The 16,830-nt window shown below is 55.5% G+C and overlaps 1 protein-coding gene and 1 long non-coding RNA gene across 12 annotated transcripts in view; both read right to left on the bottom strand.

Moving 5' to 3' along the window:
- The window catches only part of NAV1 (neuron navigator 1), a 246,071-nt gene that overhangs the window by 136,949 nt on the left and 92,292 nt on the right, over window positions 1-16,830 (bottom strand). For 10 of the 11 annotated variants that reach the window (XM_023247662.2, XM_045049028.1, XM_045049024.1 and 7 more), the window contains exon 4: window positions 12,922-13,719. The exons of the other annotated variant lie outside the window; for it this stretch is intronic. In XM_023247662.2, the coding sequence (XP_023103430.2) occupies window positions 12,922-13,719 (798 nt within the window). The remainder of the gene's footprint in view (window positions 1-12,921; window positions 13,720-16,830) is intronic. 11 annotated transcript variants of the gene reach the window in all.
- On the bottom strand, window positions 965-12,913 carry LOC123382853. The gene is made up of 2 exons (XR_006591924.1): window positions 3,400-12,913; window positions 965-1,130 (listed from the first exon to the last, which is right to left on the bottom strand). It is a non-coding gene; the product is annotated as an uncharacterized LOC123382853 (long non-coding RNA).

Here is a 16,830-nt window from a genome sequence, read left to right as displayed (position 1 = left end):
GGACTGGGGACAGGGTATGACTGTTTCCGGGGACCTGGGGTGGAGAAGGGACAGATAAGCCCCGGGTAAAGCTATGGGTCAGGTCAGAGTCCCCATCCCTACACAGAGGTCAGGACATGGCCAGTTTCACCCCGATCTAGACAGGATCCAGGTCTTGAGTTAAGGACTAGGGGTGGGTAATGAATTTGAACAACCTCTGACTACCTTCTTCACATCCACTTCTGGTTCAACCACTTTTTCATACTGTTTTTGCTATTTTGTTTTCATCAAAGTCTAAACAACCACCAGGCTTATGTATTACTTTAAAAACGTTTGGCAAAGCCAATTTCTAGAGAACGTGCTTCTCCTCTATCCCTGTGATGGCTCAGTCAGAGCCCGCCCCACACCCCTGCGGGGAGACTGGCTGACGTCTTGCACAGGGAAGGCACGGAGTTGTGGGCATCCGTGTTCTGCCACACCAGGTGGGGGCAGAAATGCTGGTCTGGGGTACAAAAGCTGGATCAGATGTGTGGAGCGGAACAGAGAGCACAGAGCAAGAACACTGAGCAGGTGAGGGTGCTCAAATAAAGTGAGTTTCCTTCACCCTGGAAGGAGACCCAGAGCTGCAAGACAGCTCTGGGTCTGTGTTCTACAACAAACTCCTCCTTTGGCTCAACCTGCCTCCAGGGGGTCTTCCACAAACATATCGGAGCTGGATTGAAATAGGGTCAGTAAAGAGCCGATCTATGAATGAAGCCATTGGAATCCCTGGTTGACCCTGGTGTCTGCGGGGCCAGGGTGATTAGGACGAGGAAGGACAGGTGTCTGTAAGCAACAGAGCTAACTCTAATGATCATCTATGATATGCCAGGCACTCCATACTCTCTTCTATTTGATCTTCACAATTACCCCCATGTAGTGGGTATAAGCCCCATTCTACAGGCTCAAAGAGGAACAGGCTCAAAGAGGGCTAAGGACAGCCAGCTGGTAGGAAACAGAGTTTATTTGAATCCTCACATGCACGACAACTTTCTATTACCCCATGCAGTCAAGGTCCCAGAGATACACAGGGCTCCAGGCCAAGGGCAGACGGCAGAATCTTGATGCATCCCTGTCCTCTATGACGTTTCATGACGGCCGGCCCTTCTGGACTGCCAGGGCAGGTGTGCGGGTTGGAGAAACGAACACAGACGGTGATGAAAGCATAGACAGCATATCAACCACAGGCTCCATAAACTGTCCACTGCCTGCAGCAAGTACCCAAGAGAGTCCAGGGAATGTGTTTGGCTCCCAGCTCCCTGGGCCACCATTCTTCTACAGAGGTCATCAGAGCGGGGTCCCTCTGGAATAAAGGATCTTGGCAGCCGCCCAGGAGGGTTGGCTATGCCTGTGGACTCTGCAAGGCCAGTGCTCTCTACTAGTGAGAAGCCCTAGAGCACAGTGCTTAGGAGGCAGGTGCTTGAGCCACATTGCCTGGAGGTCATACCCAGGCTCCTCGATTTCCTGGCTGTGTGACCCTGGGGAAGTTACTTAACCTCTCCGTTTCCTCATCGGTAAAATGGGAATAAAAATAGCACCTAACTCACTAGGTTGTTCTAGGTGACTAAATGAATCAATATATGTAAAATGCTTACAACAGTGCCTGATACATAACACATAATAAATGATAGATATCATTATTGTGAGTCCTTGGATCTTCCATGTAGCTAACTCTCTAAATCTAGAAATCAGGGGCCACTGGCCAGGGGGGAACAAGAAAGGAAAAGAGAAGCCATGCCCTGCAATGCAGATAGGGCTGAATCTGCAACACCAGCCACGCACCAGCACTTTCCCACACATGCAGATGTCAAGGCATCTTCCCAGATATGGGAGCTGGGAAGTCTGACCCCTGTGTTACCACCAAGGAGGCTGAGGTTGAGGCACTAAGTGGCTTATTCAAGATCCACCATTAAGAGTGACAGACCCACGGGGCACCTGAGTGGCTCAGCTGGTTGAGCGTCAGACTTCAGCTCAGGTCATGATCTCGCAGTTCGTGAGTTTGAGCCCTGTATCAGGCTCTCTGCTGTCAGCACAGAGCCCGCTTCAGATCTTCTGTCTCCCTCCGTCTCCACCCCTCCCCTGCTCTCTCTCTCTCTCTCTCAAAAATAAACATTTGAAAAGTTAAAGAAAAAAAAGAGGGACAGGTCCAGGATTACGGTTGTAGGGACTAGAGGAAGAGCTTGTCCCAGGCTGATATTTTGGGTCCTGATTCTTCCCGATCATTCTAGTCATCATGGGCTGATCCCTCATATCCTCTAGGAAGGCCCTCTCCCCAAGAGCCTTCCTGCAGCTGGGCACCGCTCTGTCACAGCACTGGCCATAACGCTGTATCACAATTGCCCATCTGTGGTCTGCGTCCCGGACTAGACAGTAAGAGCCTTGGGAGGCAGAGGTTGGGCCAAACGTCTGAGGAACGTTTGCCCAGGCAGAAGAGAATACGTTCTTATAGACCTGGGGTCTCAGGACCACTGCAAGGCTGGTTCAGCCTAAAGGTTCTAGAATGTCTGGAAGGCATGGGAAGCAGAAAGACCCTACTTGTTGCGCAAGAGGCAGTCGAGTCTACGGTGAAATGGATGAGCTTGAATCAAGCCGCATTTGAATCTTAGCTTTACCATGAACTTGCCATGTGACCTTGAGCAAGCTGTGTGGCCTCCCTTGGACTCCTCTATGTTTCCACATACCTCAGTCTTGTGCAATAGCAGGGTTAACAGTCTACAGAAATGCACCAGGAGGGGCATACTGGCTGCTAAAAAATACAAAGCACTCCCACCCCAGTAGGCAAATTAAGTGCTTCCTTGGGCCCTCAAGTGCTTCTCCTGCCACCCTGGTCACGTGGGCCCTTCCTCTGGGACCCCTACAATTCAGCATCCACAGAGTTAACATCTGGCATAACAGAGGGCCCCCAGGATTCCTCCAGTTCCTCAGCCTGCGAGAGTTGTGAAATATTTTGCATGTGACCCTTGATTAATATCTCATTGTGAGGATGAAATGGGTTTATGCAAGCAAAGCATTCAGCACAGCTGGCAAACAGTGAGTGCTCAATAAATGTTAGTCACTCTTTTGCTACATCTCCAGTGACAACTGTCTGTGAGTATTCAACGGTCCGCCACGGATCCTAAGGATGAAGGGGTTTTTTTTGTTTTTTTGTGTGTTTTTTTTAATTTTTTTTTTTTAACATTTATTCATGTTTGACAGTGACAGAGACAGAGCATGAGCGGGGGAGGGCCAGAGAGAGAGGGAGACACAGAATCCGAAGCAGGCTCCAGGCTCTGAGCTGTCAGCACAGAACCCGATGTGGGGCTCGAACTCACCGCGAGATCACGACCGACGCTCAACTAACTGAGCCACCCAGGCGCCCCAGGATGAAGGTTTTTGACCCACCTGCAGAGTCAGAGGCCTCAATTAAAGTCTCGGGCACTGAGTGCTTCCTTCTGGGGAGCCCAAACCCTGCAGCCAGGCCCTCAGCAGCCCCAAAACTACAAGCTGAGTGGAGACGCCAAGCAAGGAGGCCTTGCCCTGAGCTCCTGGGAGCCCAGGAGTGCCTTCCCAGTGGCAGAAAGAACAGGGGCAGCCGCTCGGCACTGCCTGCTGTGAGCAAACCCCACCGGCTGGGCGGGTGTCAGGCAGCACAGGGACGGAGTCTTGTCCCTGCACTGAGGAAGGCCGCCCCTCATGGTTGCTGCTGTCCTTGTCGACAGTGGGAGCAGCAGTTGTAGCACCTGCCGGTCTCGCTGCCCCAGGTGGGCACTCCTGCCTTCTCTGCTGCCATGACCCCCGTCTCTGGAGCTGCAGCAAAGGAGCAGCATGACAGGGAAGCCGTGCACTGAGCACCGCGGCAACCCCTGGCCACCACATCACCATCCAGGCCAGGGAGGATCCATGTAGGATAGTATCTACTGTTGCTAAGGCAACCCCTGAATTCCAGGACCACACCTCCCGGGGATACCCAGAGATGCCAGGAAAAAGCCAAGTCCTCTATGACAAAACACCCTAGCTCCTGTAACAACAGAACCCCGTGGCAACATCCGGGGCACGGCCACTGGGACAGTCCGGTGGCATCGCGGAGAAGAGAGGAAGATAAAGATTTGAGTGGAGGAGAAGTCCCTAATCCTTCACCAGGGCACCCTCATTCCCTGTGGGTCCTTCTACCCCAGGGTGGAGGGCTGTTCCCTTCAGTCCCCAAAGGACCATCTGTTCCGAGGGCGCCTAGCCAGCTAGTCCCAATCCAGTCCTCCTACTCCATCCAAGGAAAGCTGGATGACGGGAATGCATCTCCCCCGGTGCCAAGTGTTTCTGATTCCTTTAAATAGCTCCCCAACTTCCAACTCCCTCAGAAGGCATCCTGGACGGGACAAGTGAGCTAGGAGCTGAGATGTGGCCCACACCCTCTTTATGCCTGGTCTCTGAATTGTATGCGAACGAAATTCTCCTCTGTCTACTGTCTGATCGGTTTGTGTGTTGGTTCCGTCGTGCACCGTCTGGTTCGTACTGGCCGTGGGCACTCCCCAGGCCTGGGGTGGGGCAGTGCCGATCCCCGGGCAAGGCAGAGAGCGAGCCGTACCTCAGGCCTAATCAGAGCTGCTGCTAATCAAAGGGACAATCTCTGGTCACCAAGACGTCCTCTCTCTCCGTGCCTCTGGACTCTGCAGGGGCAGCAAGGGCAATCCTCACTCAAGCAAACAGATGCAGAGCTTGAGAGGCCCTGGGCTGACTGATCTCATCAGACAGTAACCTCTCCAAAGGACCAGTGAGCACAGGATTCTGTTGGGGATCCTTTGGGGCAAACCTTGACTGCTCTCCTCTGTTTAAATGTTGCCCAGAGCCTACGGTCAAGCCCCAGTGCGCTCCACTCGGTTCCATCATGTCCCCTCCGGACCTGTCTGTCCAGTCTCATTCTCTCTGTCGCTTCCTGTTCCACCTCTCTTCCAGCAGGCAGGGCCCCATGATGAAGCCCATCACTTACTTCCCCCCTTCCTTTTCCAGTCCCTTCCACTTCTGTGGCTGGGATTTCAACCTTCTTTCAAAACCACATCACTTCTCCAGAGCTTCCCCTCCTCACCCACTGCACGCATGGGCACACTTGCCCCACGTACCGACTCCTGCTCCTTGGCCTTGCCCAACTTTGTCGCAGCACCTGCTACCATCGCCTGGTACAGGAAGGAGCGCGATCCTTCTCACCTCCACTCTAGCCTGTCAGAAGCTAGCAAGCAGGGCCCAAAGCCTCAATGTCAGGGGCACAGTGCTTTGCCCACAGAGACTGCTTGACACATTGATTCTGAACTCAGTGCAAAGAAACTCAACTTCCAGGGCGTGGGAGGAGTCTTGAGGCTCCTGGAAGCAGCATGGCATAGGGGGTAAGTTCAAATCCTGGCTCTGCTGCTCACTTGCTCTACTAGCTTTGGGCAGATTACCTACAGATCGCAGGATTACCGTGAACATTAAATGACTTGTTACACATAAGGAACAAGAACAATGCCTCTTCTACACCAAGTGATTGATACGTGTTTGTTATTATCATTAGATTATTGTATTCTCCGGGCCTACTTTCCGCGCCCCCCTAGGAGAGTCAGGTGTCAGAGTTCCCAGGAGGCAGCTCCTCAGAGTGGGATGGTGGGAGTCCTAGGCCCCGTGGCAGCTTATGAAGCCTGCAGAGAAAAGCCAAGGCCTCCTGGGTGGCTGCCAGCTTCCCCCAAAGGGAACGGCCTGTTTAGCTAGTCACCAAGGGCAAAAGGGAGCCTGTGTCCTGAGAGTCCGAGGACTCACCAGCACTCATACTGCTTTTCTGGGAGAGAAGCCAGGGAGACCGAACCCCTGCGGCCTCCGCCTGGGGGTCTATTTGAGGGAAATCGTTCCACCCTGGTCATATTTCAGACTCTTTCAAACCTGCCCAGTCCTTGCATGCACAGAACACGTGCACACAAATGTACCTTGAGCACGTGCATATCTGCTGGAGGAGAGTCAGTGCTCCACATGACATATGCAATCCCCTGCACACCCCGTGTTCACACCCTGACTCCCAAGCTCATCTTAGGGTTACCGGCCATATGCCACACCCCCTCTGAACCCAGGACCTCTGCACACACACCTAAGTCTCGCTCCTCAACATGTGCTACCCTCCTACCCAGCCCAAGGTCCTCGTTTCCAATCTGGCTCTCCACGTTAACACCTGCGGCTTATGACACCATTCCACCTCCCAGACCAGATCACACCTAATGGCAACACCCTGACCAGATAGCCTGCAAGACGACCCTGGGGACCAACACTGGGAGCATGGGACAGCACACCGCGGGTCTGCCGGGCCGGGCTTGCTCTCCGTTTCTACATCCCCAGCGCAAAAGAGTGAGCGCCCTGACAAGTCCACAGCAAGAGCCGCGGCCCAGGAATTAGAGGGCTGCGGGGAACCCGCCCGCTCCAGTGGCCCTGAAATGTGTCATTGAGAAGTCCAAAATAGACTTGCCCATGGCCCAGGCCAAGGCCCAGCCCCTGCAGAGCCCTGGCCGCCTTGCTGAGGTTTGGCTGGAGCGGACTTGGAGAACTGTGTGTCAAATGCATGATGTACGACAGCACTGGCAGCAAGAGCTGGAACCTGCTGGAGCCAAAGCTCTCAGGGGTGAACCTGTAGCCCGTGGATGGGCTGTGCTCCGTGCTCTCCCACCCCCACTGCAGCACTACAACAGGCCTGAGGAGTCTGGGGGCTCCGCTCCCGCTAGGTCTCCATCCTCCTCCGCGTAGCTTCCCACCCTTGCAGTTTGCTCCTTCTCCTGCCAGAGGCATAGGTGCTGAGGAAAGACGAAAAGCCCGGACCCATCCCACTTATTCCAGGCACGCGTGTTGTGCCCGCACGTAGCCCACGGCCGCCAACATGCTGGACACACCCTTGGCACAACACTAATCCTTCCTCAGCCTCCGGTTGGGAGACGGAAGCAGCTCCTGGGGCACCTTCCCAGTCTGCACCTTGATCCCTGCTGGTCAGAAGGAAAAGAGACCTGTGTGCACTGGACGAGGCAGAACTGAACCCAGGGGGCTCTGGTTTTGTCTCCCTCCAGGAGGGTCAGTCCCCAAAAGCAACTGGGAGGGAAGGTGTCGGAGATGAAGTCCACTTTGAGGGCTGACCCAGTGTTCCAGGGGCTTCTATGGACAGAGCATGCCCACTGAGGGCCAGTGAGCTGTGCCTGGCCCCCGGCCCTTCCTGTGCACGAGAGGGAAGGCTGCAGGCTCCAGGGACTTCAAACGCATCTGGGTAATCCAAACAGGGTGTGGGAGGAGGTCAGCCAGCACAAATGAGAAACATGTGGCGTCCGTTTCCCCACTGCTGGCTGGCTAGCACAGGGTTTCCAGGCAGCGGGAGAAGGCCGTGGGGAGGAGGCCAGGTTGGACCCAGAGAACACACAGCCAGGTGCCCAGATGCAGATATTATGAGCAGGCGGGGGTGGGGTCCAGGTGGGGAGCAGGACTCTGCTGGGCCCAGGAATCAGGGTGACGGATCGGCTCCTCTTCCTAGCAAGTCTTATTCCAAAGGGAAAGACAAATGAACGGAAAATTAAAGGAGGTGACAACGGGAGAAAAGATGCGGTGGAATGTGGCTATGTGTCTGACCTCAAATATAAGAGAGCTATGAAAGGCAGGCTAGCTTAACCTGGAAAGATCTAGGCAGTAGGTTTGGACCCATGGGTGGAAATCCTCAGAAAGAAGACGCTTAGCTCAACAGGCTCTCCAAAAATGAGCACTTTCCAGGAAAATAAGGTAGTGAGCCCTCTGTCACTAGGAGTGTGTAAACAGAACACCCACCTGCCTATGATGCTATAGAGGGATTAGCTTCAGCTTTGGGTGGGTGGCTCAACTAGACAATTTCCATTCTGTGGTTCTGTGAAATCCCAGGGAAGGGTGGGGGAGGAGGAGGATTCTGCACAGAGAAGGGGATTTTTCTCTCCCTGGCTGTATGAGGAGACACGGCACTGTCTGCAGAGGTGGAGCGGTGGCAGGGGGCTGAGCTGCAGTTAGGAGCCCTGGGGGCTCTGCTCAGCCTTCTCAATGCAGGACTGGTTCTCCCTTGAACCCCAGAAGGCAACCTGCCCCTTCAGTCCTTGGGGTCAGAGGCTGTGAGGCATGGGTATGTGTGTGTGGAGGGACGGTTGTAGAGAAGGGGAGCCTGGAAGTTAGCAGGAGAAAGGATCTGGGGCTGGCAGCCTAGGGTTGGGGACAGGACACAGGAGGGGGGTCAGAGGTGTGTGGGGCGTGGGGGGCAGAACAAACGGGAAGCATCAGGAAACACCCCAGGATTCTAGGTGACTTGGCCCTGTTACCCATTCAGTCCACGTCTAGAAGGGGCCGATGGCCTGGGGCTGGAGCCACCAGTGACGATGAAGGGCATCTCTCTGGGTTGGTTTACGCTTCAGGCACTTGTGCTCCATCTGCCTGTCTCCCCAGAGCAGAGGAACTACCCCCAAGACCTACTCATCCATCCATCCTTTACTCTCAGAAGCAGAGCCTTGGCCACAGCAGCGTGAACAAGGCAATGCCCAATGGCTAGGACCAGGACCCGACTGGGGCCCCTCAAAAGCACTAAAGCCTAGACTGGGAAGGAAAAGTTCCGAGCAGTGAGTAAAGAAATGTTCCCCTTAGTGCTAAGCTTGAGGAAGGCAGGAGGCCTCACAGCTGGAAGGTTCTATGCCAATTTCTTCTCCACATACATGCTCACCTGCAGACCGCCACACCTTGCCACAGTCCTTCCTTCGGCCTGTGACTTTACAAGCACTCTCTGGCAAACTGCTGTGCCCAAGGAAGGCTAGTGAGTTGTGTCCTCGTGCTCCAGCTAGGCCTCTGGGGAACTCCCCGGCAGGCTTCAGGAGTGGCTCTGGGCATGGAGCCTCCGATCTGAGGGTGCTAGGTGAGCCTGCACATATCACCTGTCTCCTCTGGGCATCAGTTCTTTTCTGGAGAACTCACTGTAACTCCTCTTCCCACCCGGACCCCCACCGAGTGCACGGAAGAAAAAGGAAGTAATTTCTGCCCTCCCCCTATTCAAAGGTCCCAGAACACATTCTCTAGACTAAACTCCACCCTCACCACGCCTCCAAAACCCACATCAGCCAACTGGCTTAGAGATGGATGGCTTCTTGGACTTCCTTCCCCTCTTCTGTTTGCCCTCAGCCTCTGAGGGCCTAACTGTTGTCATGGCAACCCTCACAAGGGTCCAGACACCATGAGGAAGTGGGGCTAGGAACTCCAGAGGCCTCGGCTTCTTTACACCCTGACCTTGGGCTGCCTTAGCTGTCTGATTTTGTCCCTTTGCCTAGAGGGTTGAAGAAAGGAAACCTGACTGTGTGGGGGCTCAACAGACTGATTTTGTTTTGAGATCCTTAGGTCCAGGGCTGATAAGGCAGGAAGAGTGGGGTCTGGGATGGTATTGTGTATTGAAATGGCCTGGGACATTTTCAAGGTCTGATCACCTTAATCTGGACCCCCTCCCCAGCCCTGTAAGTAGGGAAGAGTCATGGGGGTGGGGTCTCTTTCATTCACAAATGGGGAAACCAAGTTCCAAGGGGAGGTCACAGAGCTTAGAACTTTTGGACAGGGAACTCAAGATTGCAGCCTCTGACCCTGCAGCCTCTGACAGTTCCAGGCCTGGTGACATTTCCTCTCAGAGCCAAACTGCTTGATGTAGATTATCATGCCAGGGTCCAAAGGCATCTGATTGCTGGGATTGGCCCATTTTCCCCTGGGCACTCACCCCTCAGCCTTCCAAGTTTCCAGGGTTCCCCAGTGGGACCCTAGTTATTTGGCAGCTTCCAAAGCAAAGGAAGGGGTAGGGAGCCTGCCTAGACCATCTGGGTTCCAGCTGATTTCTGGGAAGAGAATGATCAAATTTCAGCTCTTCTCTTTTATTCCAGAAAGGCTCTTATTTGGGGCTGCCTCACTCCTCCTTCCCTCCCCACCCTCCCCAAGAAATTGGGTCTTGGCCGCTTTTTGGGTCTGGGATGGTGCTAAGGAGTGTGTAACCTTTGACCCTCAGCCTCTCAGGTAGGGAACAAATACTCCGTTTTTACTCAACATCCTGAGGCATCAAGACAGCCGTTCTTCTCCTCAGGAGCCACCCTGCTCTCCAGTGAAGGTCAGTCCTGACAACCTGGAACACCTTCATAGGCTTGGAGAGACTGATCCAGCTCTCTTGTCCCCTGGCCCCCAAACACGCCCGTCTATCCTCCACCCCAACTCCCACCTTCACACAGAAGAGAAGTTTTACCTAAAGACAGCAGCTCCCACTCCCTCCCCTCCCCACCACCCTGTGAGGCCAAGCACTGTCCCTCTAGGACCTACCTGCATGCCCCACCCCCACCTTGGTTCTCGAAGCCCTAAACAGTCCAGCATGATTGCCAGACTTTCCACCTCTCTCCGCCTACCAGAGATCTTAGCCTCTCAGCCCCTCTATGGGGTCATCAGGGCAGGTTGGTGGCCTATGTCCAGAGACACTTGCTTTGGTCAGGCCCCTCTTGACCTGCTGACTCCCCTTTCTTCATCGGGCCTCCCAAATGAAGCCAGTGCTTAGGAACACAAGGAGAACCTGCCTTCCATCACTAACTTAGAGGTGGCTCTAAGGCCCTAGAGGCTTTTTACTCTGCATTTCCCCAACTGGGAAGTGGTGGGGAGGGAGGTGTTCTCTCCTTATCTCCAAGGTTGCTGAAAGGCTGCAGCACCAGTGTGCTTTGGCAATGACAACTGCTGAACAGGAGTAAGGGCCCCCAGCTCAGCTCCCGCCCCCCTCCTGCCCTCCATCCCCATCCCCAGTCAGCTCTAGAACTATCTGTCAGGGTTTCTGAGGTTACTGCCTCTTGAAGAGCAACTAAGAGAGCTTCAACCAGGCAGCCAGGTCCTGGGACGGTGCTGGGTCTTGCAGGCCTGGGGACAGCCCAGATTGGCTAAGTCATTCCAAACAGGTGAAGCCCTGACCTTGAAAGGAGAGCTGTGCCCTCTACTTTTCTGAGTCCCTGACACTCCCTTCCTCTCCCCAGGAGACAGTCAGATACTCAATTCCTCTCCTGAGAACCATCCACACCCCATCCACACCCGCTTCTTAGTGCTCTTAGTGCCCGGGGAATGTTCCTCCCGCAGTCTGCCTGCCTGGTGCCTCCTCTGGCCTCAGTCACAATTCAATTATCACCTCCTTAAGCTTAAAGACCTCTCCTTTCCAGTTCTCCTCTAACACAGGGTCCCCTTTCATTTTCTCCATAGCCCTCTCTGTGTCTGGAATTACTTTATTTCTTCATTATCTGTCTCACCCCATTAGACTATAAGCTCCTTGAGGAGGGCACTCAGCACAGGGGTGGCACACTCCCTTTGCAGGGAGAGGCTGCCCTGTCAGCTTCTGTCCCCCCGCAACCCCCCAATCCCCACTGGTCCCTGCAGAGGCCTTCTGGAGGGGCTCTCCGAGAGAAAAGGCTGCTCTTCCCCTCTTTGCCCTTGTCCTGTCTCCTGACTGTCCCTGCAAAGCCCACACGCGGCCTGCTATGAGAGGCCCCCAATCCAAAGCTCCAAAGGCCTCTTGCCCCAGGTCAGCGGTTCCTCATGCTGGCCACTCCGGGGTCTGGGGATCCTGGGGTGACAAGAGCAGATCCAACCAGTCTTCTCCAGAGCTGCCAGTCGAACACCCCCACCCTCCATCCACCCCCACCCGCCCCACCGCGTCCAGCCGGGACCGCAGCCCGCGTCGGCCCCGCCCCTTCACACGCGCACGGACACGCCCCTTCCCAGCCCCCAGCGGGGCGGGCAGCCTGCCTGGTACCCGGGAAGCTCGGGTCCCTCGGCGCCGGAGGACCCACATCCCAGCCACCGCAACAAGTCCGCGGAGCCAAGGCGGCCCGTTCGGGCTCCAGGCCTTGCCGCCGCCCTCCCATGGTCCCGGCACGACCCGTGCCTGCCCCCGAGGCGCGGCAGCCCTGAGTCCTGCACATCCCGGATCTATCCCTCTCAGGGAGAGGGCTCTCCGGGGAAAGCAAGCGCAGTTCCGGGGCCCGCTCCGGGTTTTTTGCATAGACTCTTCAAGCTCGGAGAACAATGGAGCAGCTCTCTGCGCTTCCTCCGCCCGGCAAGCTTTGTTCCTTCCTTCCCGCCCGCTCGGCTTCTATTAGCCAAAGGGCAAAGGCTTCCCAGTCAACCAGGAGTCTCCGCGCGAAAGCCCAGACCTTTCCACACTCTCCAAAAAAAAAAAAAAAAAAAAGGCCAAAACCAAAAAAAACCTGGGGGTAGGGTTTTGGGCCCGAGCCTGGGCCGAGGTATAGGACGCACATCCAGATGCGCGCAGCTGGCCGCCCGCCCGCCCCCTGGCCCCAGACGTGTCTCCTTGCCAGAACCCCCACACCCGGGAAATCCGACTCGCGCTCCCATCGGGGATCCACAGAGGAAGTGGAGCCTCAGTTCGGCTCTGGGGCCAAACAGCCCTCACATCTGCTTTCCCCACATCTGTCCTCTAGATCCGGGCTCTCACTGGACTCTCCCCTAGCAATGCTGGATGCTCTCTCGCCAAGCACAGAGCACAACACAACCGAGGTCTCCATCAGCCCCAGATTGTGCCATATTAGGATTCTGGGCTTTAAAAATAGAGGAAGCTAATAGGCTCTATTTCTGAGAACGTGTGAGCGCCACACCATTGTCCAGTCTCACCTCAAGCAGGCCAGAGCAGAGCCTGGGCTCCTGCCTGGTGACATCTTTAAGAAGATGCACTTTAGCCACGCGCATCTGGAGGTAGGCCAGCCCTGCACATCTGGGCCCAATGCCCCCTTACAACCTGGCCGAAATCTGGAGAGCCCTCTCGGGAGGAGGAGAAAGAGAAGGGGCTCCGCTCTCCCCCACCTTCCCTTGCAGCTGACCAGGAGAAAGCCAGGGGTGGGGCGGGGAGGCAAGACTTACCCAGCATCTGGCTGAAGAGCAGCTGCTCCAGGTCTCCCAGCACGGTCACCACAAGCTCGGGGTCCACCTTGAGGAAGGCGCGTTCCTCCTGGCCCTTGGCGGAGGGCACCGGCCCGGAGCCCTTTTGCGCCTTGGCCTTGCTGGAGAGCAGCTCGTCGTCCGACTTGCCGTCGTCGCTCACGGCTGCCTCAGGAGCCTTGCTGAGCGGCTTGACCTCGGCGTAGGGGCCGCGCGGGATCCGGCTCGGCTTTCCCAGGCTGGGCGCGAGGGGAGCCAGGGGGGTCTTGGCGCCGCCCGCCGGGCTGCCCTTTGCCTGGAAGAGCGAGTGCTCCGACTTGGACAGCGTCTTGGACATAAGCGGAGCCTCGCGGCCTTTGGACCCCGCCTTGCCCAAGCCCTTGGGCGCCTTGGCCATATCGTCGCTCCACTCGGGCTCATAGAGCTGCAGCTTTTTCTCCGAGTCGGTGAGGAACGAGAGGTTGGTGAGCGACTTCTGCTTGCGCAGGTTGGAGGCGGGCGGCCCGCCGGGGACTCGGCTGTCCACGCTGCCGGACTTGAAGACCTTCAGCTCGGCCGCACTGGCCTTGGCCATGCCGCCGCCGCCGCCGCCGGGCGCCTTGGCGCGCTTGGGCAGCATGCCTCTGCCGTCCGCCGCTGCAGCCTTCCTACCGGCGCCCCGAGGCTCGTCCGCGCCCTCGTCCCCGCCGCCGCCGCCGCTCAGCTCCACCTCGGGCTGCACGCTCTTGACGCTGCTGCCCAGCATTCTGCCCGCGAGGAGCGCATGGACGATCCGCGCGTCTGCAGGCACGGCGGGGGCGGGGGCGGAGGGGGGGGGGCGGGAGCGCAGGGAAAAGGAGGCGGGGGAGGGGAGGGGGAGAGAAAGGACGGAAGAAACCGAGGAAGATGGGGAGAGGAAGGGGGAGGAAACGAGGGAGGAGGGAGAAAGGCGAGCGAGGGCGCAGGGGAAAGAAACGCAGGGAAGGAAGCGGGGAAAAGGAAAGAGCGAGGAAACCGTGGAGCGATGGGGCGGGGTCGGAGGGAAAGGGGCGGGGCGGGGAAAATACAAATTAAAATTTACAAATCAATCAAAGGAAGAAAGGAAGCACGGCAGCTCCACGGGCGCTCAGAGGTGCTTCGAGGCCCGGATCCCGGCCCTCCGCCTGCCCGCCTGTCAGTCCTGCAGGCAGAGCACTGCCGGGCAGCGCCCTCGCGGCACTCCGCCCGCCAGCTTGAGTAGAGGCTGCAGGCTGCAGCTCCGAGCGCAGGAAGAAGGGGAGGGGAAGGCGGAGGAGCAAACAGGAGGAGGGGAGGAGTGTGCGCAAGGGAGGGAGGTGGGGGAGAGCGAGCATGTGTCTATTTCTGGCTCGGGAGGGGGTGGTATTTGCTGCGGAGATCCAGGGGCGGATGAGTAGGGGGTCGGGGGTAGATAAAGGATCCCACCAGTTTTTCTCCTGGCTTTCCACGCGGAGGTGGGACAGGTTCTCGGAGGGCACGGTAATCTCCTGCCGCGCCCAGAGTGTGGGGGGCCGTGGAAAGGATCTCTTGAGGAGATGTGGGGCGCAGGGAAAAGGGACTGAGACCGGGCAGCTCATGATGCAGGAGGAAAGGTGGGCTCGTGGGGTCCGGGAGAGATGTTGGGAGAGGGATAGGGGAGCAGTAGTATCCAGGTTGCTGGTTCCCCCCACCCTCACTCCAAAACGTTGCGGTTTCCCTCCTGGAAACTCCCGGTACCATCTTACTTCAGTCTCAGAGGTTCATGGCCGCCCTCCTGAGGTAGGGGATACTTGCTGAGGTAGGGCAAAGGGGATGGGACTGGTGTGGCCGGGGAAAGACAGGCTCAGAACTGACGGGAGGGGGCTCAGGGCATGGAGGCAACGACCAACTCTTGGGATCAGATTAGGTTCCCATTCTATTGACTGCATGACCTTGTCAAAGTCATTGTGCCCCTTTGGCTTGCTCTCTTCTCTTACAGTGATTATAACACCAGCTTAATGGGCAAAAGGACTTTGGAACCGTAAAGCGCTTTGTCAAACCTAGCAAATCAGTTGGAGGCTTAGGACGGGTCCCCTGCCAGGCTGATCTAAAGTGGGACTGCAGAGCAATTTAAAAAGACGACATTTTCCTAGCCCCTTTTCTCCCCTCCCACCTGGGCTCTGGGAGGAAAGATTGGGTCGAAGAGACAGAGACCAAGAGGGTTGGAGCAGGCAGCAGTTTGCCCAGAGCTGTCCCTCAGTAGAGGGCGACACCACCCATTTTCCCATGGCTTCCCAAGTCAGCACCAAGCTGCCTGAGCAAATGGTTCTGAGGCAAGAAAGTGAGGGACAGTGGGAACGCAAGCTGGTGCAGCCACTCTGGAAAACAGTAGGGAGGTTCCTCAAAAAACTAAAAATAGACTCTACGACCCAGCAATTGCACTACTAGCCATTTATCCACGGGATACAGGTGTGCTGTTTCGAAGGGACACATGCACCCCCATGTTTACAGCAGCACTATCCACAATAGCCAAAGTATGGAAAGAGCCCAAATGTCTGTCGATGGATGAACGGATAAAGAAGATGTGGTATAGATATGCAGTGGAGTATTACACGGCAATCAAAAAGAATGAAATCTTGCCCTTTGCAACTACGTGGATGGAACTGGAGGCTATTATGCTAAGTGAAGTAAGTCAGTCAGAGAAAGACAAACATCATACGACTTCACTCATAGGAGGGCTTTAAGAGACAAAACAGATGAATGTAAGGGAAGGGAAACAAAAATCATATAAAAACAGGGAGGGGGACAAAACAGAAGAGACTCATAAATATGGAGAACAAACTGAGGGTCGCTGGAGGGGGTGTGGGAGGGGGGATGGGCTAAATGGGGGAGAGGCCCTAAGGAATCTACTCCTGAAATCAGGGTTGCACTATATGCTAACTAATTAGGATGTAAAGTTAAAATAATAAAAAAATAAAATAAAATAAAATAAAGTAAAGTAAAATAAAATAAAAAAAGAAAGTGAGGGACAGGAGAAAGCAGAGGGGGTGTCTCTAGAAACAAAGCTTGTTCCAGGAGGGGTAGGCCCCAGATGGAGCCACACACTAGGGACTGCAAAGCCCTAAGAACTCTTTTTTTTTTTTTAAGTTTATTTTTTTAGTAAGCTCTACACCCAACATGGGGCTTGAACTCACGACTCTGAGATCAAGACTTGCATACTCTTCCAAATGACCCAGCCAGGCATCCCAAGAACTCTTTGCCAAAACGTGCCAGCTGTCAGATTATCTGCCCACCCCATCCCCAACCTCCCTCTCTCTAGCTTCCTGCCTGTCTCCTTAGACTCTAAAGAACCCTGTGCCTGAGTCTCATGGTTCACCCCCTCTCCTAGCACTAATCATCACAGCCCGCCTGGTGTGAGAGGTATTTGTGTACATGTCTGCCTCCCCCACCAGCACTGGAGCTTTCTGCATGCAGCACTGTGTCTCTCACCACCTTGCATGGAGCATCTGGGTCAGTAAAATGGATTTGGAGGGCCAAGCGCTGTACACGGGGCCTGTACCCTGTATGACCCTTGGGTCCTGATAGTGTCCCCAGAACTCTGCCTTCCATAATCCTAGGGCTGGACTGAGATGCCACAAACTCTGCAAGGACAGGGATCATAACCAAGAGGATGTGCTTACCACAGTACCAAGAACACAGAGTTCTCAAGCAGAGGGGTGTTTGGTAAGAAACATGGGCCCTTGGCTGGGCCTTGACTGATACAGAGAAAGATGGAGATTCTGCCCTGAAAGAACTCGGTATCTAACAGGGAATACAAAATAGACAATACAGATTTGGGAAAACAATCATCCTGACCCTGTGAAAAAGCAATGTCACATACACCAACACATTCATCACAGATAGGCAGACACAGGTCCGTGTACATTAATTACAGGG

The sequence above is a fragment of the Felis catus genome, chromosome F1 (genome assembly GCF_018350175.1).
Source record: "Felis catus isolate Fca126 chromosome F1, F.catus_Fca126_mat1.0, whole genome shotgun sequence".
Lineage (NCBI taxonomy): Eukaryota > Metazoa > Chordata > Mammalia > Carnivora > Felidae > Felis > Felis catus.
Note: the sequence above shows the minus strand (reverse complement) of the source record. Positions and strands in the feature narration are given on the sequence as shown.